The following is a 26,557-nucleotide window of genomic DNA, read 5'->3' as shown; positions in this document are numbered from 1 at the left end:
AAAGGGCTAATCTCTGTCCGGATGTCCGGGGTAAGCTTTAAAACTACTTGAGGGATTTTAACCATTTTTTCACCATAGATAGCTACATAATCGGGGAACAACTTAGGCTATAATGTATCGCTAAAAGCTTAGTCTAAAAACGTCGTGATTGAAAACAGTAAATGTCATGTAATTTCCACATCAAATCGAAAATTCGTTTTTCGAAAATTCGTTGCCTAACAACAGCAATATTAAAAGTAATCATTATGTAAATTTTGAATCAAGGCCACTCAGGAGCAAGCATGACATTGCTTTCTAAGGAATTGCATCCTCATCTCTATACATAAAGGGCTAATCTCTGTCCGGATGTCCGGGGTAAACTTCAAAACTACTTGAGGGATTTTAACCATTTTTTCACCATAGATAGCTACATAATCGGGGAACAACTTAGGCTATAAATTATCACTAAAAAATTTAATTTAAGAAGGTCGTGATCGAAAACAGTAAATGTCATGTAATTTCCACATCAAATGATTAAAGATTAAACCCATTGTTTCGAAAATTCGTTGCCTAACAACATCAATATTAAAAGTAATCATAATGTAAATTTTGAAACAAGGCCTCTTAGAGCAAGCATGAGAGCAAGCTTGACATTGCTTTCTTAGGAATTGCATCCTCATCTCTATACATAAAAAGCTAATCTCTGTCCGGATGTCCGGGGTAAACTTCAAAACTACTTGAGGGATTTTAACCATTTTTTCACCATAGATAGATACATTATGAGGGAGCAACTTAGGCTGTAATTTATTCCTTAAAAACTTAGTTGTAAAAAGTTATGGTGGAAACAGTAAATTTCATATAATTTCCCCATTAAATAATTAAATTTGCAACTCCAATCAATTATAGGGGGCGAGGCAGCCACTGTCTAATGGCGGATGAAAAAAGGTGAAACAAACAAATGCCATAACTTATAACTTGCTTTGACGTTTAGTGAATGACAGTACTTTTTCATGGTATTTGTGCTAAGCTTTCTTTTTTGTCGTGTAAGTTAATAGAAATGAGCCTTTCAGTAAATTTAAAAAGTGATAATCAATTTTAGTGGTAAATTAATAACTACAGGAATGTAACTTTTAAGTTAGTTTTTTAAATCGACGATTAAATTTTAGTAATAAGTCGACGACAACAGGAACGTAGTTTTTCCCAGGATCCCAGGTCTAACAAACGCATATTGAATGTGGAAAGCTTTCTGTGTGTGTACCGATAACATAAAAAATACTATATCGACACATGTAAAAGCTCCTTCAAATATTTCGCTTTGCCCTTATTTTTGTCTGAAACATAACTTTTGTTCAAATAAAAATCTTTAAAAGGTATTGGCCAAGATGTTCCTATCTTTAAAGGATTAAAAGTTAAGAGATTAGCTGATACGAAAAGATTGGAACATTTTCAAACTGACCTCAAAGTTGTCAGTGTCAAATCTGCAAATAATAATGCTATTCCATCTAGATATTAATTGGGTTTCATAATAAGGCTGTTATTTGAGAATAACAACTTGATATTCCGATTATGTTAACCAATACCTTTTTTTAACTGCTTGCGAGTATTTTTTTATTCAAACAACTGATAATTAATGTATGTATCATATGTATTTCATTGTACATATGTATCATATGTCCGTTCATATGTATTTCATGAAATTTGAACTCCAAAATAATTTAATAAATTATTTTGGAGTAATTAATTTGCTAATAATTTAATTAATTAATGAGTAATATTTTTTAAGTGTTGTCTTCATAACATTTTTTGAACTGTACGATGCGTCCAGTGCTTTGTAAGTAATGTTTCAATAATAATGTATGCTTTTCTTAAAACTTTTTCACGCTTTGAAATTCAAAATTTTTCTTGATAATCAAATAAAAATAATATTTTAATCGCTTCGCCATTTTATTTGAAATTTCTGACAATTTTTACTACATTTGAAAAAATATAAGACAACCACCATTGAATGAAACCACAAAAAACTGTAAAATGTTTTTGCAAGACATAAGTATTTTAAGCATTAAAATACAATCAAACATTTAGCTACCGAAATATCGATATACTTTTGTCGAAAGTAAGAACTGTTTACTGAAAAAAAAAAAAACATAATTTGCAACAATATAATCTTTATACATAAAGGGCTAATCTCTCTCCGGATGTCCGGGGTAAGCTTTAAAACTACTTGAGGGATTTTAACCATTTTTTCACCATAGATAGCTACATAATCGGGGAACAGCTTAGGCTATAATGTACCGCTAAAAAACTTAGTCTAAAAACGTCGTGATTGAAAACAGTAAATGTCATGTAATTTCCACATCAAATCGAAAATTAGTTTTTCGAAAATTCGTTGCCTAACAACAGCAATATTAAAAGTAATCATTATGTAAATTTTGAATCAAGGCCACTCTGGAGCAAGCTGCATGACATTGCTTTCTAAGGAATTGCATCCTCATCTTTATACATAAAGGGCTAATCTCTGTCCGTATGTCCGGGGTAAACTTCAAAACTACTTGAGGGATTTACCCATTTTTTCACCATAGATAGCTACATAATCGGAGAACACCTTAGGCTATAATTTATCGCTAAAAAACTTAGTCTAAAAACGTCGTGATCGAAAACAGTAAATTTCATGTAATTTCCACGTCAAATGATTAAAGATTAAACCCATTGTTTCGAAAATTCGTTGCCTAACAACATCAATATTAAAAGTAATCATAATGTAAATTTTGAAACAAGGCCTCTTGGAGCAAGCATGAGAGCAAGCATGACATTGTTTTCTTAGGAATTGCACCCTCATCTTTATACATAAAGGGCTAATCTCTGTCCGGATGTCCGGGGTAAACTTCAAAACTACTTGAGGGATTTTAACCATTTTTTCACCATAGATAGCTACATAATCGGGGAACAACTTAGGCTATAAATTTTCACTAAAAAATTTAGTTTAAGAAGGTCGTGATCGAAAACAGTAAATGTCATGTAATTTCCACATCAAATGATTAAAGATTAAAAATATTGTTTCGAAAATTCGTTGCCTAACAACATCAATATTAAAAGTAATCATAATGTAAATTTTGAAACAAGGCCTCTTGTAGCAAGCATGAGAGCAAGCATGACATTGCTTTCTTAGGAATTGCATCCTCATCTTTATACATAAAGGGCTAATCTCTGTCCGGATGTCCGGGGTAAACTTCAAAACTACTTGAGGGGTTTTAACCATTTTTTCACCATAGATAGCTACATAATCGGGGAACAACTTAGGCTATAAATTATCACTAAAAAATTTAGTTTAAGAAGGTCGTGATCGAAAACAGTAAATGTCATGTAATTTCCACATCAAATGATTAAAGATTAAACCCATTGTTTCGAAAATTCGTTGCCTAACAACATCAATATTAAAAGTAATCATAATGTAAATTTTGAAACAAGGCCTCTTGGAGCAAGCATGAGAGCAAGCATGACATTGCTTTCTTAGGAATTGCATCCTCATCTTTATACATAAAGGGCTAATCTCTGTCCGGATGTCCGGGGTAAACTTCAAAACTACTTGAGGGATTTTAACCATTTTTTCACCATAGATAGCTACATAATCGGGGAACAACTTAGGCTATAAATTATCACTAAAAAATTTAGTTTAAGAAGGTCGTGATCGAAAACAGTAAATGTCATGTAATTTCCACATCAAATGATTAAAGATTAAACCCATTGTTTCGAAAATTCGTTGCCTAACAACATCAATATTAAAAGTAATCATAATGTAAATTTTGAAACAAGGCCTCTTGGAGCAAGCATGAGAGCAAGCATGACATTGTTTTCTTAGGAATTGCACCCTCATCTTTATACATAAAGGGCTAATCTCTGTCCGGATGTCCGGGGTAAACTTCAAAACTACTTGAGGGATTTTAACCATTTTTTCACCATAGATAGCTACATAATTTTGGAACAACTTAGGCTATAAATTTTCACTAAAAAATTTAGTTTAAGAAGGTCGTGATCGAAAACAGTAAATGTCATGTAATTTCCACATCAAATGATTAAAGATTAAACCCATTGTTTCGAAAATTCGTTGCCTAACAACGTCAATATTAAAAGTAATCATAATGTAAATTTTGAAACAAGGCCTCTTGGAGCAAGCATGAGAGCAAGCATGACATTGCTTTCTTAGGAATTGCATCCTCATCTTTATACATAAAGGGCTAATCTCTGTCCGGAAGTCCGGGGTAAACTTCAAAACTACTTGAGGGATTTTAACCATTTTTTCACCATAGATAGCTACATAATCGGGGAACAACTTAGGCTATAAATTATCACTAAAAAATTTAGTTTAATAAGGTCGTGATCGAAAACAGTAAATGTCATGTAATTTCCACATCAAATGATTAAAGATTAAACCCATTGTTTCGAAAATTCGTTGCCTAACAACATCAATATTAAAAGTAATCATAATGTAAATTTTGAAACAAGGCCTCTTGTAGCAAGCATGAGAGCAAGCATGACATTGCTTTCTTAGGAATTGCATCCTCATCTTTATACATAAAGGGCTAATCTCTGTCCGGATGTCCGGGGTAAACTTCAAAACTACTTGAGGGGTTTTAACCATTTTTTCACCATAGATAGCTACATAATCGGGGAACAACTTAGGCTATAAATTATCACTAAAAAATTTAGTTTAAGAAGGTCGTGATCGAAAACAGTAAATGTCATGTAATTTCCACATCAAATGATTAAAGATTAAACCCATTGTTTCGAAAATTCGTTGCCTAACAACATCAATATTAAAAGTAATCATAATGTAAATTTTGAAACAAGGCCTCTTGTAGCAAGCATGAGAGCAAGCATGACATTGCTTTCTTAGGAATTGCATCCTCATCTTTATACATAAAGGGCTAATCTCTGTCCGGATGTCCGGGGTAAACTTCAAAACTACTGGACGGATTTTAACCATTTTTTCACCATAGATAGATACATTATGAGGGAGCAACTTAGGCTGTAATTTATTCCTTAAAAACTTTGTTGTAAAAAGTTATGGTGAAAACAGTAAATTTCATATAATTTCCCCATTAAATAATTAAATTTGCAACTTCAATAAATTATAGGGGACGAGGCAGCCACTGTCTAATGGCGGATGAAAAAAGGTGAAACAAACAAATGCCATAACTTATAACTTGCTTTGACGTTTAGTGAATGACAGTACTTTTTCATCGTATTTGTGCTTAGCTTTCTTTTTTGTTCTTCTGATATTACATTACACCACAAACTGCTTGAAGCCGGAAATTTACATCAACGAAAACTCGTGGAATGGAATGTTTTACCTTTTTCTTTAGTATTGGAATCACCGCAAGGTAGCGTATTCTAGCTTTGAAGTTGCGAATATAAAACCTATTGTTACAAAAATTCGTTGCCTAACAACAGCAATAATAAAAGTAATCATAATGAAATTTTTGAATCCAGACTTCTCCGGAGCAGACATGAGTTTAAAGTCGTTTAAACATTTGGAAACTCTACTTTTTGCATCCTTAAAGAAACATAGTAGAGAGATTTTTTTTTTCTTTTGAGTGTGTACTATTTAATTAAATAAAGCGCACGGTTTTTTCAGTGATCTTTGTTTTTGTTAGTTCATATTTTTGAAATTCTTCATATTTTTATATGCTTAAATTCGTGCTTTCGTTTCTAAATAAATATTCGTTCGTTCGTTATACTTATTGCTATTTCACTTTAATGGGTAAAGAAGAAGCTCGATTTTTAATCACGTCAAAGTGATATGTTTTGAGTTCTTTCAGTTAAAACAGAAAACGAAAGGAAGTAGCGATTGTTTCTTACATTTATTTCTGACCCAGGCAACGCCGGGTATTTTTGCTAGTTATATTATAAATGTAATTGAAACTTACTTGTGTTACAGGAATGTAAAGTGGTTCATCAGAGTTTATCAGCTTCAACTCTCCTAGTTGTCTTAGTCGCCCTTCTGCGAATTTTCTTTCTAAAAAAAGAATTTAAATGCAAAGTTTAAATAAACAAAGAAAAAAATTTCAAAATTGTAAGTTAAGAATATTATAAAATCTGAACGAATAAAAATATTTTGAAACGTTTTAAATACGCCAGCTTTAAAAACACTTCATACAGAACTGGAAAAAAAAGTCGCTGTTGATAAAACAAAAACAACTTGAATAATATCTTGTGATGCAACTAATCTTACTTTGCCTAGTGCTTAAACATTTAAAAAATTTAAACTTTTGCTGCCATTTACGTGACAATAATGAAAATACAATGATTCTATTCACTAATTTAAAAATATTTTTTAGGAAACGAATATTTTTTTCGATTTTTTAAATCAATGAGTCGGATCGCATGCATCTGCAATGAAGACATCTCATGCTAACACAGGTGGAGAAAAAGAAAGATACTTGATTCTCTTTATCATGGAAAAAAAAGGTTGGGCTATACTTAAAACTCCAGACTAGGAATTTTGAATAGAAGCCACCGGCTACCAGAGTCACAAAAAATGGTCGTCACTTTTCACTTTTGGTAACCAATTTTTTAAATATATATTCAGCGCAAAAAAAAAAATAAATAACCTAAAGAGAGTTCGCTCCGAACTACGTTGGCAAGATGGAGTCGACTAATGCGCTGAACGTCTCAGGATCGGGAGCGTGTTATCATAGAACGATATACGATATGATTTTTAACAAACGGTGAAATACACATGGTGGCCACTTTTGACCAAGACTCGATTTTGTGGTGAATATCGCCACTTTTGGCGACTAAAAAAAACCAAACCCTGTGGCACGAGAGTGAGAACCCTGTGGCTCCGTTAGGGTCAAGGCCTATTGTGCCCAACTCAGTTTTCCTGACCAGGGGCTCTGGGGTGCAAGGCAGATGTTCCGGTTAGGTGGTCAACCTAACGCGGAACCCCCTGTGTTTGATTCCTAAGTGCGTTTGGTACTCAGTTCATCGACTCACTGAAGGGATGAACGGCTGAGTCAAGTATGCCCAACCCGGGAATAGAACCCGAGTCTGTGGCATGGGAACGCGAAGCGCTACAACTGAGCCACTGAGCTTCACTTTTGTCGACTAAGTCCTAATGTTTTGGGAGCCATTTTCAATGAAATGGCTACCAAATGACCGTTAGCGACTGGTGACCTCTAATCCAGAGTTATAGCACCACTGGCATAAAATTCTTTACGAACATTAAAAGACCAACTTACTAGAACCTTTTGAATCCACCGACGAGGCAGAGGAGTTTTCGGTGCACTCGAAAAATTCGTCGTCGTCGCTCTCGCTGCACTGCTCAGGCGACTCACCAGGAGCCAGTGGTTTCGATGCGTCAGGGATCGAGTCGGAGCTCTCCTGCACTTGGTGCCACTCCCGGAGCTTCTTTCTCTGGATGCAGCAGTTCAGCATCTGAGGAAAACGGCAACGATTGGGACGTGTCACACAAAATGGTTTCGTGGCATGCAAACAAGTTCTTAGGTACTGGCCAAAATGATGTCACACTTCTTCCTTATATTTTTGACGCCCCTCTCCCTTCACCACAATGTGTCACACTGCACTTTACTCCCCCCGCCCCTTTGTCACATGTCACGCTACTTTTTATTAACATATTGGTGTCGAAAGATGTGATATCCCACTTCTTGTTACCCCTAACTTCTTCTTGTCACAAACAGGGACGGATACAACGGAAAGGTGACCTATTGGCATGGGCCCGAGCCTAAAAGGGGCCCAATATTTTTAAAACTAGGCGTGAAATATAGGGGTAAACAATATGGAGGGGGTCCGGAAAAGTCATTTGTGACGGGCCCCAAAATTTCTGTGCACGCCCCTGGTCATGGGGGTCATGGACCCTTCCCCTTAAACGTCAAAAATATTATTCATCCAAATTGTGTTCAAACACATTTGAACAAAATGTAAACGACTTCAGTTCAATTGATCAACATTATTTTTAAAGTAAATATTTGAAATTGTACTTTCCATTGCTGAAAAAAACTAATTAGTAACGTTTGCGCCCTATTAGGTGCATTATTCCCGGCCGATTTGGTGCTTTTCTTGACACCCAAGCAGCTTCAGAAATGCTCCGTACCAAAAACCATAGTTTCGTTCATAAGGGGGAGGAGTTCTTCTGCAACAAGATCCGCCACTAAAACAGTAATCTGTATCCGCCTCTGGTCACAAACTCACAATTTCACGATATCATTAGTGAACAGTCCTTTATGGCGAACAAAGTTCCAGAAAAGGACAAGAGCGCTACTGTCAGTTGAAGTCGGTGAAAAGGAGACAAGTTCAAAGTTAAAAAACTTTCTCAAATCACAAAAAAAAGCTTGGAGAATTAATATTTCACTTTATTTACTTTTAATGTCATTTTAGACTTTGCCTATATTAAAGCAATCGTAATGATATTTTAATAAAACATAATGTTACCTATATGTAATCAATTTTTACGTATTCGAGACGTCCAGTTCTTACTCCAAATGTACATAATTTTTAATGATGATTCAAAAAAATTTGGTTCTAATAAGAAAACTGTGAATCTTCTGTTAAAAAGCACTTAAGTTCCAAATTAATACATATAGTAATTGAGGAGCTATATTGTTCTCAAACATAGCCGGCTGCAACTCTTTTTCTTGAATATTGATTTGAAGATGCATTGCCCTTACACTGAATGAAAGGTAATATTCTTCTTCATATATTTTAATGTAAAACACAAAACCTGCAAAAAGGTGGAACTGTCGTTCTTGTAAAAAACATGAAAGTGTTACATGAAAGTGTTACCAACTAGAAGTAACCATAAACAATGGTTCAACTAAGTTCCAATTATTTTACTCATAAATAAAATAAAGAAATAAATACCTTGTTCATGGAAATAAAAAAATAAATAAATAAAATTTTTAATGTTTAAAAATCGAGGCCAATTTAATATCAAAGTATTAATTTTGTTAATTGTGCAAACAATCAGCTATTTTAATGATTAGTGGGAATCTAATGTTATAAGCTCTCTTAATTAAAGTGCGGCTTAATTAGCAGTTATCCTTTTAGTTCAAATGTGCGTTAAAAATAGTATTTAGTAAACTTTAGAATATACTGGCAATTATAATTTTGGTAGAATGCCTAAGGTTAATGTATTTCCCCTCCATCATTTATTTTCACCTCAGAAATAATGACATTGATAAGGTCTGTCACGGAGGTGAGGAATTTTCCATTAATATAGGTCTAATAGATACTTTTTCAAGTAAATATTTTTTTCTTCGTTGCTACAATCTGCACATATTAAGTATATGAAAACATGTTCACTTTTTTTTTCAACATTAATTTACATCCCTGAAATTCAAGTTCACGGAGGTGAGAAGTCACAATAACCACACCAAGTTTTTAAAGCAAAATCTATCTTCTTGTCTTTCGAGAAAAATCTCACAACTTCACCTATGGCTGAAAATAAACAAGGGGGACTCCCTTGTATCATGGAAAATAAAATTTGATGTCATTACTGCCGCGTGTTAATGAGGAATGCCATTTTGTGTTTAGGTTACGAGGGTGAGAATTTATTGTGCGACATGACTTCTTATCCTACTAAAACGAACTAAAACACAATATTAAAAAAATAAATATACTTAAATAATTAGTATTTGAGACACTTGTGAAAGTAATAATCGATAAATAAGTATATACTTTTAAGTAAACAAGTTATTAAGCAACATAAACAGTCACACAAGGTGTGTGACATGCCACGGAGGGGAGAATTCACATGTTGTTAACCAAAAATATACGAAAATAAAATTATCGTTAAAAAAATGTTGGTAGGTTTAAATAGATATATTTTTGATGAAATTAAAAGTCATTGTTAAATGAATTGTTCCTTAAAGTTTTTACTGTGAAAGTGAAAGGCGTGTAACAGAAAAGTTACACTTTTTGAAGAATGACCCGAACAAGAAAACGCCCGCTTATTTGGACAACTCTTTTTTTTTTTTTTTGTTTGGAAAGTATAACTTCATCAATGATTACTAAAAATTGAAAACAGAATGTGCTTTTGCTATCATGTAAATCACAATGTCTGTTTTTTCACTTTCAAATATAAAAAAAAAGTTCTGTATTAGAAGAAGAATTCGAAAAAAAAAAAAAAAAAAGAGAAACACGTCAAATAATATCGTAAAGTTAAAGCTTTTGGAACTAGAGGTTTAAATAACTAGGGACTTACCTGCAGCTTTTGATGCAAAAGGCAATACGTCATATTTGGAGCACCAGGGTCCAAGCTATTGAAAATAAGAGACAAAAAATCAATTTTTAAAATGTAACACTGTAAAAGAAAATGCAAATATAGATTTTACATATTAAACAAATGCCTACAAAACTGTTCCATGCAAATTCATGCCAAAAATGCATATAGTGTGAGAAATAATGATGTAGTTTCAAATATTAGTGTTTTTTTTTTTTTTTTTGGAGACGATTTTTCAGGAAAATTATTTAAATAGTCGTTGTCCATGGGAGCTAAAAATTTCACTTCAATCAGTTTCATATATTATCATCACGAAAAATTAATGAATGAATAATTGTAAAACATATGAATAAATAAATAAACTAAAAAAATTTATGACTCCTCAAGTCAAAAGTCCGACTCGTTAATGATCAATTAGAGAGTTAAATTGGCTTGATTCATACAGCATTAAAAAAGAAAGAATGTTCATGTTTCGTACAAAAATTTTTTCTTGCAGAGATTTCACTTTTCTCATACTAATCAAGTCTTAAAGATCCAATAATAAAAATAGTAACAAATTAAATTAAAAAACACTATTAGAGCACAGTAAACTTTTGATTATCCGGCCTAATGTGGTCAAAAGGAAAACCGGATAGTAAGAAATATGGATTGGCCAGAGTTCCATAAATATATAGCCATTTCATGCTCCGCCATGGTGTTAAAAACACATGTGGGTCATTCCATGTCAAGTGATCCAAAATTTGGGAAATTTTTTCCCTTACCCTTTTGTATTTCTTTGAAATTTGGCTCATCGATTGTAACCTTCGAGGTAATCAAAAGTCCAAATTTTTAGCTTTTTATCTCTATTATTTTTTTATTTATGACACTTTGATTTTTCGAAAAACCCTCTTTTTTTCATGGATGCTTGAACATAAAATGAACGATAACTCAGCACCAAATATAGATAGAAAGATTTGGTAAAAAGCATTTTAAAGTACATTAGTTGCTGTTTAATAGGATATGCAACATGACTAATTTCAAAAAAAATTTAATTTTTAAAAAATGAAATTTAAATTTTAAATTTTAATTTCTCAGAAAAGGTATAATGAATTTTTTTGAAAAAATTCTCAAAATTTTTTTGTGTATTTTATCTTTATTTGTGCAAAGTTTCAAGTTGGGATCTCAATGGGAACATATTTTTATGAATTTTTAAATAAAATTTGACTTATGAAATAATGAGATTTTTCAGATTCTAACTAGTTAAATATAAGGTTCTCTTATTGGGGATAGTCTAGTAAGTAGTAATTGATCATGACTATGCTTGAAATGAGCTGCCATGAATTTGTTGATTGGTAAGCCCCCCCCCCCACCACTTTTAATCTTTTTTTTTCAAAACTTTTCAAAATGTAAAAAATAAATAAATAAATAAAAAACCGAAATGAATAGTAAACTTATTAAAAGTTGATAAATGTTCTTCTTTAAAGCAAGAAAAGCCCCCCCCCCCCCCCCCACCACCACTTTTATTTTTTATTTTTTTCAAAACTATTTTCAAAATTTAAAAAATAAATAAATGAATTAAACAAAATGAATAGAAAACCTATTAAAAGCTGGTAAATTTTCTCCTTTTAAGCAAGACAAAGTACATTACCCCCCCCTCTCCACTCACACCTCCGACTAACACTATACTAGTATCTCGCCTCACCTGATGCTTTTTTTTTTCAGACCAAGTGTTTCTTTTTCAATCCGAACTTTACAAAGTGTACTTGATTAATTCGCTATCTGATAAGGAGTTATGATTCATTTCATTCTCTACCCCTGCACCAACTTTCATTTTTGGAGGGAGGGAAGAAATAGTTTGCCCCAAGATCATAGCAAAATATGTAGGAGTGTTTCCTCCCGTGTTGTTTCATTCTAAGAGAATTTCTCCCCGTGTTGTTTCATTCTTTTCACACTGAACTAAAAATAAATCTAAGTATCAGATCATATGTCTGTCCGCATAAAACTGTCTTTCTACAACATTTGGAGTGCAGCTGTTTTTTTCTTTAATGCTGGTTTTCTTTTTAATTTCAGTTGTAAAGGAGAGCAATGCAGCGAGATCTGTTTATACATATATTAAAAGCAGTTATAGATCAAACAAATTTTGCTAGTTTGAGCATAACCTTCCATGCTGTTAAGCTTCATTCCAGATTGCCCCCTTCCCCTCCCTCCTACCATCCCACTTTCCGAAAGAATTAAAAAGCTGCAAAATGGTTTTTCTATTTGTCGGTTAAAGTTTTTCAGACTTTTAGTTTTTTTGACCCCCCCCCCCCTTTCCCAATTATAAGCCTTAGTCACTACTGATGTTTAGCAGCGTGCGCCAAATTTATCATGATTATAACTCTTATTACATGCCAGCTTTTTTTTTTTAAACACAGTTTTGAAAAGAAAAAGGATAAAAAATGGTTGTGTGGCATAGGGGGGGGGGGGGGGGGGGGGTCTTACCAATCTACAAATTCATGTCAGCTCATTTCAAGCATAGTCATGATCAATTACTACTTACTAGATCATCCCCAGTAAGAGAACCCCATATTTAACTAGTTAGAGTCTGAAAAAGATCATTATTTCATAAGTCAAATTTTATTTAAAAATTCATAAAAATATGATCCCATTGAGATCCCAACTTGAAACTTTGCACAAATAAAGATAAAATACACAAAAAATTTTGAGAATTTTTTCAAAAAAATTCATTATACCTTTTTTGAGGAATTTAAATTTAAAACTTAAATTTCATATTTCAAAAATTAATTTTTTTTGAAATTAGTCATGTTGCATATCCCATTAAACAGCAACTAATGTACTTTAAAATGCTTTTTACCAAATCTTTTTATCTATATTTGGTGCTGAGTTATCGTATATTTTATGTTCAAGCATCCATGAAAAAAAGAGGGTTTTTCGAAAAATCAAAGTGTCATAAATAAAAAAATAATAGAGATAAAAATCTAAAAATTTGGACTTTTGAATACCTCAAAGGGTGCAATTGATGAGCCAAATTTCAAAGGAATACAAAAAGGTGAGGGAAAAAACTTTGGATCACTTGACATGGAATGACCCATGTTTTACATTTAATATATACACTGTACATAGACATACAATTGCAAAACAAGCAAAATTTAAACCTAAATCGCAAAAATTGAATAAATCTTATTTTACTGTTAATTAATACTTAAACTACTGCTTGTAATCTGCATCAATGGAAATACATATTTCATGCCAGAAATTCTCATTTTAGCACCCAGTTGTGCGTCACAATGCGTAAAATTTGAATACAAGACACATAACATGCAGCCGCATCCAACATTCTTAATTTTCTTACTAGGCCGGATAGTATGGATGCCGGATAGTCGGGAGAGTAGCCTGTACTATCGCAACTAAAACAACAAGCGAAGAACACCCTTGTAAAAATTAATGGAATGAAGCCAATTTTTTTTTTACAAAATCACCTTTATTTACGTCATTCAATTATAAAATCAAAATCACCACTTGGCATGCCCCCCCCCCTTTTTGTGCAGCACCATTTTCACTCCACTGGGCATAGAGTCAACTAGAGTTTTGCACTTTTCTTTGAATTCTTGATCACTAAACCATGTTTTTAGCAAAAGCCCAAATCATTTTTTTTTTCTTTTGTTGTGCAATCAGATTTTCACTCAACGTCACAATGGCCTGCCTTTTCCGTAGAGAAATATCCATGGGTAACAAAAAGATAAAAAGTGACCGGATTGAGAAAAAATAGCAAAAATATGTAGAAATTTATAACACTTAAACAAAATACAATATTTATTATTAAAAAAAAGAAAAAAAAAAAGAGGTTACAACGTCTAATCAACTGGTAGGCTAAACAGCTGTTATAAACAAAGATTAAAAAACCTAAAAAATTAGAAAATTAAAAATTCCCATTTTGATTCCATTAATTCGCACAAGGGTGTATAATCCAGAAGAGACCAGAAAAATCAATTGGCGTTTAAATATATTTTAACCAAAATGTTACACATCGAACGACAACTCGGGGGGATTTTGCAGCTTAATATTCCATATAAGGAATATTTTTTTCAAATATTCATAAACGTTTGACTAACAAACTGCTGGATGGAATTCCAAAAATGATTGTCTGTAGAGTTTTATATTGTAAAAAAATGTTAAAGAAACGCCCATTTTAGCTTAAATTAACCGAGGTGAATACTATGAGGTACACTTAACTCGCAGCAAATAAGGAAATGCGTTTCAAGCACTTCATTTAAATATTTACTTTTCAGCTCTTGGGTATTTTTACGGCAGCTTTTACGTAGAACTAAATTAAGTGGGATAAGTAAGTATGCGTTGAACTCGATGGTATCTTGGACCTTGTGCTTCAGTACATGACTCAACTGTTTGGCTTCTATTTGATTATTTATGAAGGTCTTTCATGAACATTTTGAATTTGTCAATCGGATCGTTTCTGAAATTTGAAAAATATTTTCTCTGGAAGAGTGTGCTTAAAAACATAGGATCTGACCATTTATTAAATAATTTGACTAAATTTAATATTAAAAAATATATTTTAATCGGCGGGCTTTCATTGTTTACGCTTCTGCCGATGACATCACAAATGATGAAATGCCATTCACTGATGCCATTCACAGAGCGCAATATTTAATTCGCTTCTTTACTCACCTGCACTGGCGACGATATGGTTTATAGCAAGCGTAGAGCGCAATATTTAATTCGCTTCTTGATTATCATAACGTGGAATCGCGGTAGATAGATGCGTCAAAGTTCATCATTTGTGACGTCATAAAGACCACACCTTATTTTCAAAATCGAACATTTAAAAAAAATAATTAAAAATTAAGCGTTGGGAAAATGGAAGTTTTTTCTCGCTCCATGTTTTTTTTCTTTGCTTATTCTTCCAATTTCAGTGTCTAAAAGTAGTATTTTGAATGAAGGAAACAACCCCCTTGCAAAGCATTTGAGAAATATTTTGTTCTTCAACCCTTTGACTACAAAAGGTACAAAAAGGCAACGATATAGGCTTAGATAAAAGACGCAAATTCGTCTTTAATCTTAGACCGCGAAAAAAAAAGTTTCCGAAAACGCTATGGGTTTTTGTAGTATAGCTTTGCGTACGTGTTCCAACTTAGGGCTTAATTGCCATGGAAGCTCAAGGGAGCTTGGCTCCTGAACGCATTTTCAGTTTAATGTGATTTTTCATTTATTAGACAGAATTCAGACTAATTAACGTTTTAGAACAAGTTCTAAACACTATACTGCCATGAGCAGGTAAACGGTATTATCAGTAGAAATGAATTTTTTGAGGCATTTGAAGAAACGCATTTTCGGTTCAATACTAACAATAGGGAAATGTTGTAATTTGATGTCTTTTTCGCGCTTTATTCTTCACTAGTGGTACCCGCACGGCTTTGCCTGTAGTTGAAAATTAAAAGGTCATTCGGATCACCTGTATCTTTATTTACAAAAAAAACGGATGACGAATTTCTTGCCAATTGGTTATGTTCATTCGCTCTCTCATTCCACGTCATGATAATTTCGTAATTTACTCGTCCATCTTATGATATTTTGCTCCGGAAAATGTTCTTAAAATTGAAATAGAAAAAGAACAAAATCGAATTTTCGAAAAATCGCCTCGAGGTGCTCACGCCTATGCTACGAACTAGTTTTGTGCCAAAATTCATGAAAATCGGTCGAACGGTATGCGCGTAACAGACATCCAGATATTCAGACTTTCAGTTTTATTATTAGTAAAAGAATAAGAGTTACACAAAGTTTCTGGTCGGTTTTAGAGGCGGCCGATTAGAGAGGCCGTATACATTGGTTATTTTTTAAATTTATACAGTTTTACAAGCCCCGTTTTTACGTTTCTCAAGAGACTGAGTTAAAATAACGTAAAATACGGGAAATGCATAGAAAGCAAGAATCAAATAGAAAACTCAAGATACTAAAGATGACTCTTTAAAAAATATATCTATTTTGCGAAAAGAACATTATTACTTACCATTTTAGATTATGTTAACACATTTAGTTTCCAATTCGAACGTTTAGGTTGAAAATAGTCCGTGACAGTGGATTGTTTATTAGTCATTAAGTTCAAAGTAAATGCAGCTGCTTCCAGGATTGGAATACTTTGCAAGTGTTTTTTTTTTCCTGAATGTAGTACTGAAAGAAGGTACGGGCTGTACTTCGGGTTCTTTTTGTGCATCTTTATTAGGACGTCGGAAAGTCCACAAAGTCGGCTAGGATGGAGCAGTAGCATTTCTGCTTTCATAGATTTACTTTAAAAAGCGTGGATTAGAGTTAGAAAAGCACAAAAGGAAGCATATTGCTCATCTTAAAACATTGTTTTTCTTTTCTTACTTCCCAGAGAAGACACAAAATGCGGGAAATTCATAAACAACAAACTTTCCATCCGGGTTAAATTGACATTATTTTAGTACTAGAAAATCAACTGTCAAGGTATGACGGGTGAAAATTGCTTCTACATTTGAACGAAGCCATTCCCTGTTTGGTGATATTTTGACAGTGGAAATTTTAACCCTAACTCCAGTGGAGTAACTCTAAAGTCCAGTAGGTGGCGTTCATTCTGGACCACTTTTTTGTTTCTTCATTCTCCTAAAGCGACAGCTTTACCAGTATAACAGTTAACATAGCGGATCCAGTTCAGCCTCGTCACAATAAAGCATTTCCCTGCATGTCAAACATTACCAAAAAATATTATCAAATTATCATGCCGTGGCGCGAGTTTCATTGTTGAAGACGTCCGGAGCGTTACTCGATCATTCGCTATTATATGTATGAGGATACGGAAAAACTGGGATCTGACGAATAAAACGTGAAATGAGGGGAAAACGTAAGTTCGGACGTAAAATCGGGGTTTCACTGTACCAATTTTTACAATGGTATTTCTTTCTCTCAACCTCAGAATTTAATTTAACTCTTACAGTCAAGATTACAACTTTGCTGCACATCAAAAATGCCTGCTCCGATTAAACAGCAATTACAAAGATGCAAGGATAAACGTTTGGCAGTTACTGACAAACATATGAGAGAAAACATGTTCTCCTGACCTATTTTTGAAAGGGAAATTCGAAGGTTTTTTCTCCCCAGAGCTTCTAGCTCACCCAGTTAACAAGGCAATTTCGTGTGATAACCTTAAATTATTCTTGTCCACAGCAAGATTGATGCTTGTTCCAAAAGGGTTAACGATTGTTGAATGTATCTTCGACTAGAAAACGATTTGTTACGCACTAAATTCGACTGTGTCCGCGAGAGGACCATTCCGTTCTTTTAATTATTTGTCACTTACTAAGAATACTTTGATTTCCGATTACTTTTGTTCAAGGTTTTTTTTAATTCTTTTTTGTGAATTATGAACTTAAAGAAAGCCAAACTCAAATGATTAAATAAATATTATTACAACATTCTGTAAATTTTACAAATGTTTAAGCTAGAGTTTGTTTATAGGTTCAAATCGGAGCCGTCAGTTGGTTTTAATTTTTAAGACCTTGGTCAAGATCGAGGGGGATAAGGCAACGTATTAATGCTTTAAATAATGAGTGAAATAGGAAAGTCTGCCAATATTAACTAACAAAAGGGTTAACTCTTTTACTGAGGGAAATATGTGTTTCCCAAGCTCAAAACCTATTTTATAAATTACTAAGGGGCTCCAATCCCAGCTCGTTTTGCTCGCCAACCTACGTTCGCCACCTGCGGTAGCTCGCTTCAGAGGCGTGCACAGAAATTTTGGAGCCCGTTACAAATAACTTTTCGAGATCCCTTCATATTGTTTACCTCTACATTTCACCCCTCTTTTTAAAAATCTCGGGCCCCCTTCAGCATTGGGCTGGGGCCAACAGGTGTCCCATCTCCCCCATTTGTGCACGCCCCTGCCTCCGGCGAGTAACCTTTGATGACTTTAGTGTTTTTAATTTAGTGCTGTAGTGCTTATTGCTTTTGTGCCTGGATGTCCCCAAGATCGCCGAGAGCCAAGAAGGGCCCCCTGTCAGTTTGGTCACCGGGCCCCTAGTTTCCGAACAGGCCGACACGGCATCAAGACATCCTGCATGTATGGAGTCTTATCTCCGGCCCCCTAATGGCCTCCTTTACATGCCCTGTATCCAATGGTATTCGTACTGATCTGGTACAGATTCACAGTCCAGAAGAGATAGGGTTATAGACACACACATAGACGCGCACAGGTTTAATAGTATAGATTTTTTTTTTTTTGAATACAGGGCAAATTTTCATGCTCTACTGTCTACTGCAAAGTTTATAATCCAGAAAAGGGAAATAGCTAACTTTGTTAAATAGTTAATAAGACCATTAGTACAATAATTAATACGGTACTGATTTTAGCAAAATAATTAGATAATACAGCGTATAGGGTACCAATTTAGAATACTAATATTTATAAAATAAAAACCCTCAATTGTGCTGCGGTATTGATTTGCGGTATTCATATTTATTACATGTTTGAAACCTGCTCAAAAGAATGCACGAAGAAGTAGCTTTAACTGCTGTTTGAGTGCAAGTCACCAGTGAATTTGAAAAATTATAGAAAGCCGACTTAGATACTTGAAAGTGAATATTAATCACAAGACTTATTTTATCACATCACTTTCAAATATCACTCAAACGGTGAAAAAAAAAATTAAATCATGAATGATTGTTCCCAATTCTTCTCATTCCAATAAATAGATATGTAATCAAATTTATATTTAAACTAGATGCATTGCCTCGTTACACGGTCTACCTTAAAAATAAAAGCTCTGTCAAGTGACGCATGTTCAGCATTTAGGCTAAAAGAAAAAAGAAAAAAGTGTAAAATGTCCTATCAATGTATTGAAAAGAGCAATTTTATGACTCAAAATGAAAATGTAGACCTCCTTGGATTTTTTTAAAATCCGAAACTTCATTCGTTTTTATATATTCCCCAGCATCAGGCACGATCTAACGTTGACAGCAGCGTGAAATAATGAATTTATTCTGAAAATTTTAGAAACTTTTTTAAAGACTCAAAATAAAAGTAATTCGAAAACTAATGTTCATCAACTTATCAGAATTTGGCCAATTATGTTCCACAAAAGCTTTTGAAACTGGCAGAGAGTATAGATTATATTTTGAAAAAACATGAAAAATAAACCCATTACTCTTTTTGATAATATAAAAAACGTATTCACTCATTTTTCCACAAAAAAGCTATAATTATGAAACCGACGATATTTACCTTCACTCTTTTTCTTTTCTTTTTTTTTTTTTTGAATTTTTCATGCTTCTTATTTATTATTTTTCTTCCCGAAAATACCGTCTACTACGAATCAGAAATCAACTTCATTGAATTTCAATTTCGTCACCAGAAACTGCAGACAATGCTTCAAAAATGAAGATTAGCCCCATTTTAGAACATTAAATCAACTCAAAAGGAAGAATTAGGGGATCTTCTAATTATCCCTCGAACAAATCGAACAAATAAAACTTTTTTTCCCCATGAGATATACTCTCAAATTTATGATTTTGTGAAAAATGTGGAATACTTTTTTCCTAAACGAAAGGTACCCTATGTCCACCATGGCACCCATGTCAACGTGTACACAAGATTTCATGATGATCGGTTGTGTAGTTAAGACGTGAAAATATTACAAACAAACCACAAATATATAAACAAAAAAACTCACTTTCTCATTTATAATATTAGTAAAGATTACTGCATTACTCAGTTCGGAAGACTAAGTAAAAAACAATCGGATACACTGAAAGTTGCAAAACGATCAGTTTTTCTCTCACTTAGTTAAAAGTGTTTGCAGTTCTTTATAATACACGATTTGATAGGTGATCAGTACTCATGTTCATTTTTTCAATGGTTTTTAATTTTGAAAAATATTCGAATGATTTTTCCAGGTAACTTAATATAAATTTCATTGTAAAAACCCTTATATTATAACCATTGTAGAAATTTGCTTACTAAGAGCAAACATAGCCAAACAGATGAGAAAGTGAGTTACGCAAATATATTCTAAAATGTACTTACAATTCATTACATAGCCAATTAGACCATTAAAAAATCAAGAAACTGCAAGAAGTAAAATTTACTTGTGTTTGGAATTTCAAAACGAGATTACAATGAAACGGTGTATTGCCCAATGTTTGACATTATTTTCCACGAATGTATTGTTGTCAGAAGATCGACATAGAAAATATGCATCTAGCTAAATGCATTCGAAATAAATGAAAATATTCCGGTCACAAATCATTACATAGAGTCATAGCTGAGTGCTTTTAAAGGAGAAATTTATGTAACTTTGAAGCAATTTTTTAAGCACCTATTGCGAATTGGGGTTTCTGAAGTTGATATTCATTAAAGAAACACCGAAAGAATCTCATGAATATAAGACAATTTGAATGCTTCGATCCAGTCGAGTTTAAAAAAAGAAGTAAACATCGCTCTGAATTTCATTTTAAATGCTTGACGAAATTCGACTCTAGTTAGAACATACTCTACAAAGATATCATCGCTCAACTGCTACTGAGCTTAATCTCCAAGAAGGAAAGCGACAAAATATTGGCCTTGCTGTAAATAAAGAAAAAAATCCGATGCCCAATGAAATCTGTCAAAAAGATAGGGTAATCACCAGTGAGGAGGGAAACTAGAACACCCAATCTCTCCTTCCCGCGTAAAAAATAAGTCTGGATAATCATGAAAGCGAAGAAAATGAAGGTGGAGAAGAGAGAAGAAAAAATTGCAATTCATGGCCAACAATCAATCGATTATCATAAAACAATGCGAACGCTTCCAAAGCGAACTTCAACCAGGCAAGAAGTCTGCTTCAGGCAAAATTCTGATAGTTCTAAACGTAACGGGCGAGCGGAGTTGAGAGGGATGGAACCTGGGACAATAACCTTGGAGATGCGTTGAGATGTCGCCTTAAAAATAATAAGACGTCGTCTGAGAAGATGTTGTTGGCCAACCTATGACCCAGCTTAACGCCTCTAATCATTTCCTTAATCCAATTAATTCATCTGATGAGAGACAGTTTGGGTTTTTATTGGGTACCATAGCTCCGTTCCGTAGGTCAGTCCCTTCGATGAACCATGGAAGAGGATCCTGACTGTTCCCAGAAAATCCTTTGAAACGAAAAATGGCTGAATTCCATCGCGGAAGTGAATGAAAAGTCATGTTTTGATACAAGTGTTCTGAAAGCCTATTAGTGGAGTCATGGGACTATCACAATTTAACAATCGTAAAAGAATATGCTTGTTTGTGTCCCCTGGCTCTTTCCCCATTAATAGTGATTAATGGAGTTTTAGAGAATTGCCAATTTTCCTCAACTTTGCGAGAACAATGCTTTTTTGCTGCACACACATAAGCTTACATTATAACGTTCGTTATGTATCTTAACACTAGTACATAATCCATATTTATAAAAATATCTGTATGTTTGTTGGTGAGAGTGTGTGTATGTTTCTTATACAAATCCACAGTTTTCGTCGGATCTTTGTCAAATTTGGCACATAGGTTTTTTTCTGATTAGGAATTCACTTGAATGTGTATAAATGAAAGTTATATCAAAAGACATTTAAAAAAAACAATAATTTTAAAAATTTAAATAGAGAGAGAGTGAGAGCTATAAAGTAAATATCATCGTTCGAAAGAAAGACCGTTCATTTTAGGGGGTCGGTCTTTTAGATCCGTTTGTTCAGGAACGTCACATCCCTGAGGATTAGGACCATTTTCTAAATAAAATCAAAAGGAAATTGTCTTACCAATTGCTGCTCAAAGAGAAAAAGCGAATGAGATATATTTATGTTTGAATAGAGGCAGGTTTTTTCAAGTAAAATAATACATTTTCAATTTTCAAAATTTTTTATTCACTTCTAATAATATGCAATGTAATGTTATTACTGCAACTAATTTGTTCTCGAAAATTATTACTACCGCGAGAACATTACAGAGATTTTTATGTCCTTACATAGGAATTTATAGTATTAATTCCCGAAGTAAATTACTATAAAAATTGAATTAAGGGCGAAATTGAAAAGATCTTTTAAAAGCTGACTTGTTATAGTACGAAAATTATGTTTAGAAAGCTGAACATTGCTGCTCAGTATTGTACATCATGAAATGAACACTCGATTTTGATTCACATGAAATGATACCTAAGTATATTTAGAGTTTTGGGAAGCATTTTATAATTTGAAAGATTTGCTCACGGATTTGACCTGGTTGCAGGCTACATTCCCCCCCCCCTCAAATTTACTGTAGGATTTTTTAAATTCCCTTGCTTTGATGTGCAAGAAATTTTTCAAAATTTAAGTCCTAAAGTGCAATTTAAAATTATCTTTGGTGACACTAGGGAGGAGAGAGGGGATCAGAGCTTTTTTTCTAAGGAGGAGCAGTTGGCATTCCCTTTTCATACTGGCTATGCCCATACGCTCGTCCATACAGATTCGAACGTGACCGAAAATCTAATCAAAATTAATTTATGGTGATTAAAGACAAGATTTTGGATCTAATTTGAGCTGGAAATTTTTCGAGAAGAAAATTTTTCCTTTCACTTCGAGCCAGAATGCACCCTGGGAATGTGGTGGTATGATCATAACTACCAGAATTTTCTTTTAGGAAGGGTTAATCACAACGGTCCTTATTTTGTGTAAATATTTATTGTCATGGACGGATTGGAAATATGGCTTAAAATCAATGGAGGTGGCTTAAATTCTGATGGGTTAACCAGGATAGTCATTTAGGGGGGGGGGGGGGTTCATTGCCTCCCTGATCTGAAAAAATTAGTGTTTTAACATATAAATGTGCATGGATTTTGTTGTTTTCCAATAAAATTTGCATTGAGAGCACACCCTCCCACCAGGGCCGTGCACAGGGGGGGGGGGAGAAGGGACACCTGTTGGCCCGGGCCCAAGCCTTAAGTAGGCCCAATATTTTTTAAATGAGGGTGAAATATAGGGGTTAAACAGTATGGGGGAGGGTCATAAAAGTCATTTGTGATGGGATCCAAAATTTATGTGCACGCTCCTGCCTCCCCCACGCCTGCGAAAAATATTCGAAATGACGGGCCGGGGGTTTCTCCAACCCCCAATTTGCTGGGCCCCTACTTTCTTCACTTCCTGCAAGGAAGTCGAAAAAGAAAATCAAAATCAAGTTATACCTATTCAAAGAAAATAAATTTGTTTTACATGATTTGGAAGCACACGAGTTCGAATTTTTCACACGTGAGATGTTTCGGTTTCATTCGAACTTGTTAAACTAGTGCTGTACCGTAAGAGATGAAAGCAATTCTTCGGCGGCGGTGAAAAGAAACTCCGAAAAATGTTTCGAGAGAAAAACTTCTGCTCTCTTCTTTCATTTCTCCCGATGTCTGCTCACATTCTTCGCCCTCAAAACCAGGCCAACTATCAAGATGAAAAGAAGGAGGACCCACGTGACAGAGTTACTACAATTTACAGGTGAAACAGTTGAAGTGAAGTGAGTTTGGTCGTCTGCTCTATGAGGAAGTGAAACAGCAGCGCCTCGTAGCGAAGAGAGGATCAACAAGTTTTTGGAAACAAATCTTACCTGCGGACAGCAGGAGAATGTTTTGGAATCGGCTGAGTGCAGGTGGTTTGATGATTACTGCTTAACGGTAGAACAGAGATGCGATAATGATTACTAAAACAAAGCAATGGATTATTTTTTCTAGCGGAAAAAAGAATGGGCTGAAATGAAATTTGTTTAATTACAGGTATAGTGTGTTCATTTTACTCTTGTTGTAAAAATTGAAATTGTTCATAAAGTTTAACTAAACTTTTCTAAACCTTTTTTAGGTTAAAATTATGATTTTCCATTAATCAAATAGAAACACAAAATACGTTTTTTTTTTTGGATAAATTCTTTTTTATCAATATTTAATCCTTTTTGTAAAAAAAAAAAAAAAACTAATTTTGTTAAATTAGACATTTTTTGAGGGAGTGTGTGTGTGTTGGGGCAGGGTTTAGTATTGCGCCCACTTACGGTAACACCATAATGTGGTTAAAATGAAAACTATTAACTTCTTTGTGATTGAATTATTTTTTCTAATTTCTGACCTCCCCACCCAAAAAAAATATAAATATATATATATATTTCAATTGCTGTGTTAATCTTTTAACTAATATTTTTTTAGACTTTTTTTTAGGTTAAAATTATGTTTTTCCAACAATTTGACTACAAATTACAAAATATGATTTCTTGAATGGATTCTTCTTTACAAATTATTAATAAGTTTTTTGTAGCAAAAATACTAGGTTTGTTAAATTAGATTTTTTTTGAGAGAGTGTGCGTGTGTGTTGGGGAAAGGGGAAGATTTCGCTCATTTACAGTAACACCAACACATTAATTAATGTGGTTTCTTGATCGGATGTTTTTTTCACATTTCTGACCCCTCCCTCACTCCAAATAAAAAAGAAATTTTTCAAATTGTTGAAAATTAATGTACATTCTATCCTAAATTGGAAAAGGCAAAATATCCTAAACAGTGAGTAGTTTTTTGTTGTACTTACGGGGGTGAGGGGGATTGGGGGCGGCATATGCGACATTCCGCCCACTAACCGCTAGTTTTTCCTGCAATGCACTCAAGTTTTAAATGAAAAAAAAATCGAATACATTCTTTTATTGAATGTATTATTTCAAGATGTTGTAGATAAATATTTACAAAGGAATAATAATTAAAATTACAAAAATAATATTTTAGAATTGGTTTTCTAACCTTACCGTTAAAACAGCTTTAGTATCTGCGTAGGAAGTCAGATGTAAAAACAACATTTATCAAAAACCGAAATCAATTGCAAAATATTTTTCAATTGCTTAGCCAACAAAAATTGCTTTGAATATTGAAAATACCATTCATACAATCATAATCTATAATCTGAAAAACATAATTCGTCATGAAAGATAGTTTTGACGTGCAAAACTAAAGTACAAAATGCTTTCAATGTCTAGTTGCGTCATCGTTTAGTAATATTCAGAAATTTAGAAATAATAAGTAAATTTTAAAAGATTTGTGTAAACAAAAGCAATTTGATGAGAGGTCACGGGAGGTTATTGTAGCCTCCCAAAATTGTCCTTATTCGGCAAATCTTTAAAAAATATTGCAATACTGCATTAAAAAAAATTAACACCATACCATTTTTCTGGTTAGATTTAGGTATTTTATTGTTCGATAAAATTCGGAGTTTCATTAACTAAACTGAAAATTTTCCTCTCCATAAGATCGTGCTTGTAAGTAGCGACGAAATCGGCTTTAACTTTTTTTCTTCTTTTCGTTGCATGATACGTGACACCAATCGCACCGGCACAAAAACGCCGAGCATGAAAATGCAACACCGAAAAAGAAGGAGTTACAGCATAAATTTGTAAAACTACCATCATACACTACGTACCTACATTGAATTACTTTTTGAGTGCAAGGAACGTTGTAAGCATCTTAAATCAAGGCAACAGTCACTAGCTCACACTGCTAAGTACTGAGCTTAGCTTTAGAAGATCAGAACCACACTGTATTTTGAAAGGTGATTTATATAGCACCGAAACACGTATATGCGATAATTTTATACTTCTGTATGATGATTTTATCCTATTTTGTGAAAAAAAAGGTAAACCTTTTTAATAATGACACAGTTCAAAACTTTAGTAATTCTCCGGAAAGATGTTTTGAGTGAATAACACAGTATTAAACTTGGTTAAAATTGGCAGGGCTGAGGAGTCGTAGTCAGCAGTCGAGGGCTTTAAAATTCCAAGGGTAGGAGTCGAGTCGGTCATTTTCCCTTAGACACCGCAATTATGCCAGTGCAGCGGAGTCGCAGGCTCTAAATCTCTCCCCCCCCCCCGTCGGCCTAGGTAATTTTATTTTTCCTCCGACTCCGCAGCCCTGATAATTGGCTTACTTGGCTAGAACTAAATCGCAACAAAGAGGAATGGAAAGATAATCTTTTTCGGAGTGCAATTTACACAGCGAGATATTAAAAATTGCTGATTTAAAAAAAAAAAAAAAAAAAAAAAAAAAAAAAAAAACAGAATGTGTAATTAATTAAAAAATCACGCATCTAAAATTAACAATTGCTCTATTAAAAGACGATAAGTAAGTAACTTAAACGTGTGAATATTTTTTTTTTTTTTGTAAAAATATATTTCATATTGTATATTTTTAAACCTTCATGACGTTAAGTAATTTATTGAATGCTTGAAATACAGTTGAACTCGCTTATAATAAGCCCCGATTTAGCGAGTAAATCAGAAATAATTGGTTGGTACAATGTTAAGTCTATGGGAACATAGCTCGCTCTTAACGAGCAAACCCGCTTAAAGCGAGC

At 33.7% G+C, this 26,557-nt stretch overlaps 2 protein-coding genes across 2 annotated transcripts in view; one reads left to right on the top strand and one right to left on the bottom strand.

Moving 5' to 3' along the window:
* LOC129228054 (rab3 GTPase-activating protein catalytic subunit-like) overlaps positions 1 to 26,557 on the bottom strand; it is a 388,943-nt gene that overhangs the window by 47,650 nt on the left and 314,736 nt on the right. Inside the window, exons 16-18 of the mRNA XM_054862687.1 lie at positions 10,199 to 10,253; positions 7,218 to 7,413; positions 5,904 to 5,992 (exon numbers count right to left, since the gene is read on the bottom strand). Coding sequence (XP_054718662.1) covers positions 5,904 to 5,992; positions 7,218 to 7,413; positions 10,199 to 10,253 — 340 coding nt within the window. The remainder of the gene's footprint in view (positions 1 to 5,903; positions 5,993 to 7,217; positions 7,414 to 10,198; positions 10,254 to 26,557) is intronic.
* Positions 23,815 to 26,557, top strand: part of LOC129228056 (uncharacterized) — a 59,593-nt gene continuing 56,850 nt past the window's right edge. Inside the window, exon 1 of the mRNA XM_054862691.1 lies at positions 23,815 to 23,952. The gene's annotated coding sequence lies outside the window, so the exon portion shown is untranslated. The remainder of the gene's footprint in view (positions 23,953 to 26,557) is intronic.

This window comes from Uloborus diversus, chromosome 8 (genome assembly GCF_026930045.1).
Source record: "Uloborus diversus isolate 005 chromosome 8, Udiv.v.3.1, whole genome shotgun sequence".
Taxonomy (NCBI): domain Eukaryota; kingdom Metazoa; phylum Arthropoda; class Arachnida; order Araneae; family Uloboridae; genus Uloborus; species Uloborus diversus.
Note: the sequence above shows the minus strand (reverse complement) of the source record. Positions and strands in the feature narration are given on the sequence as shown.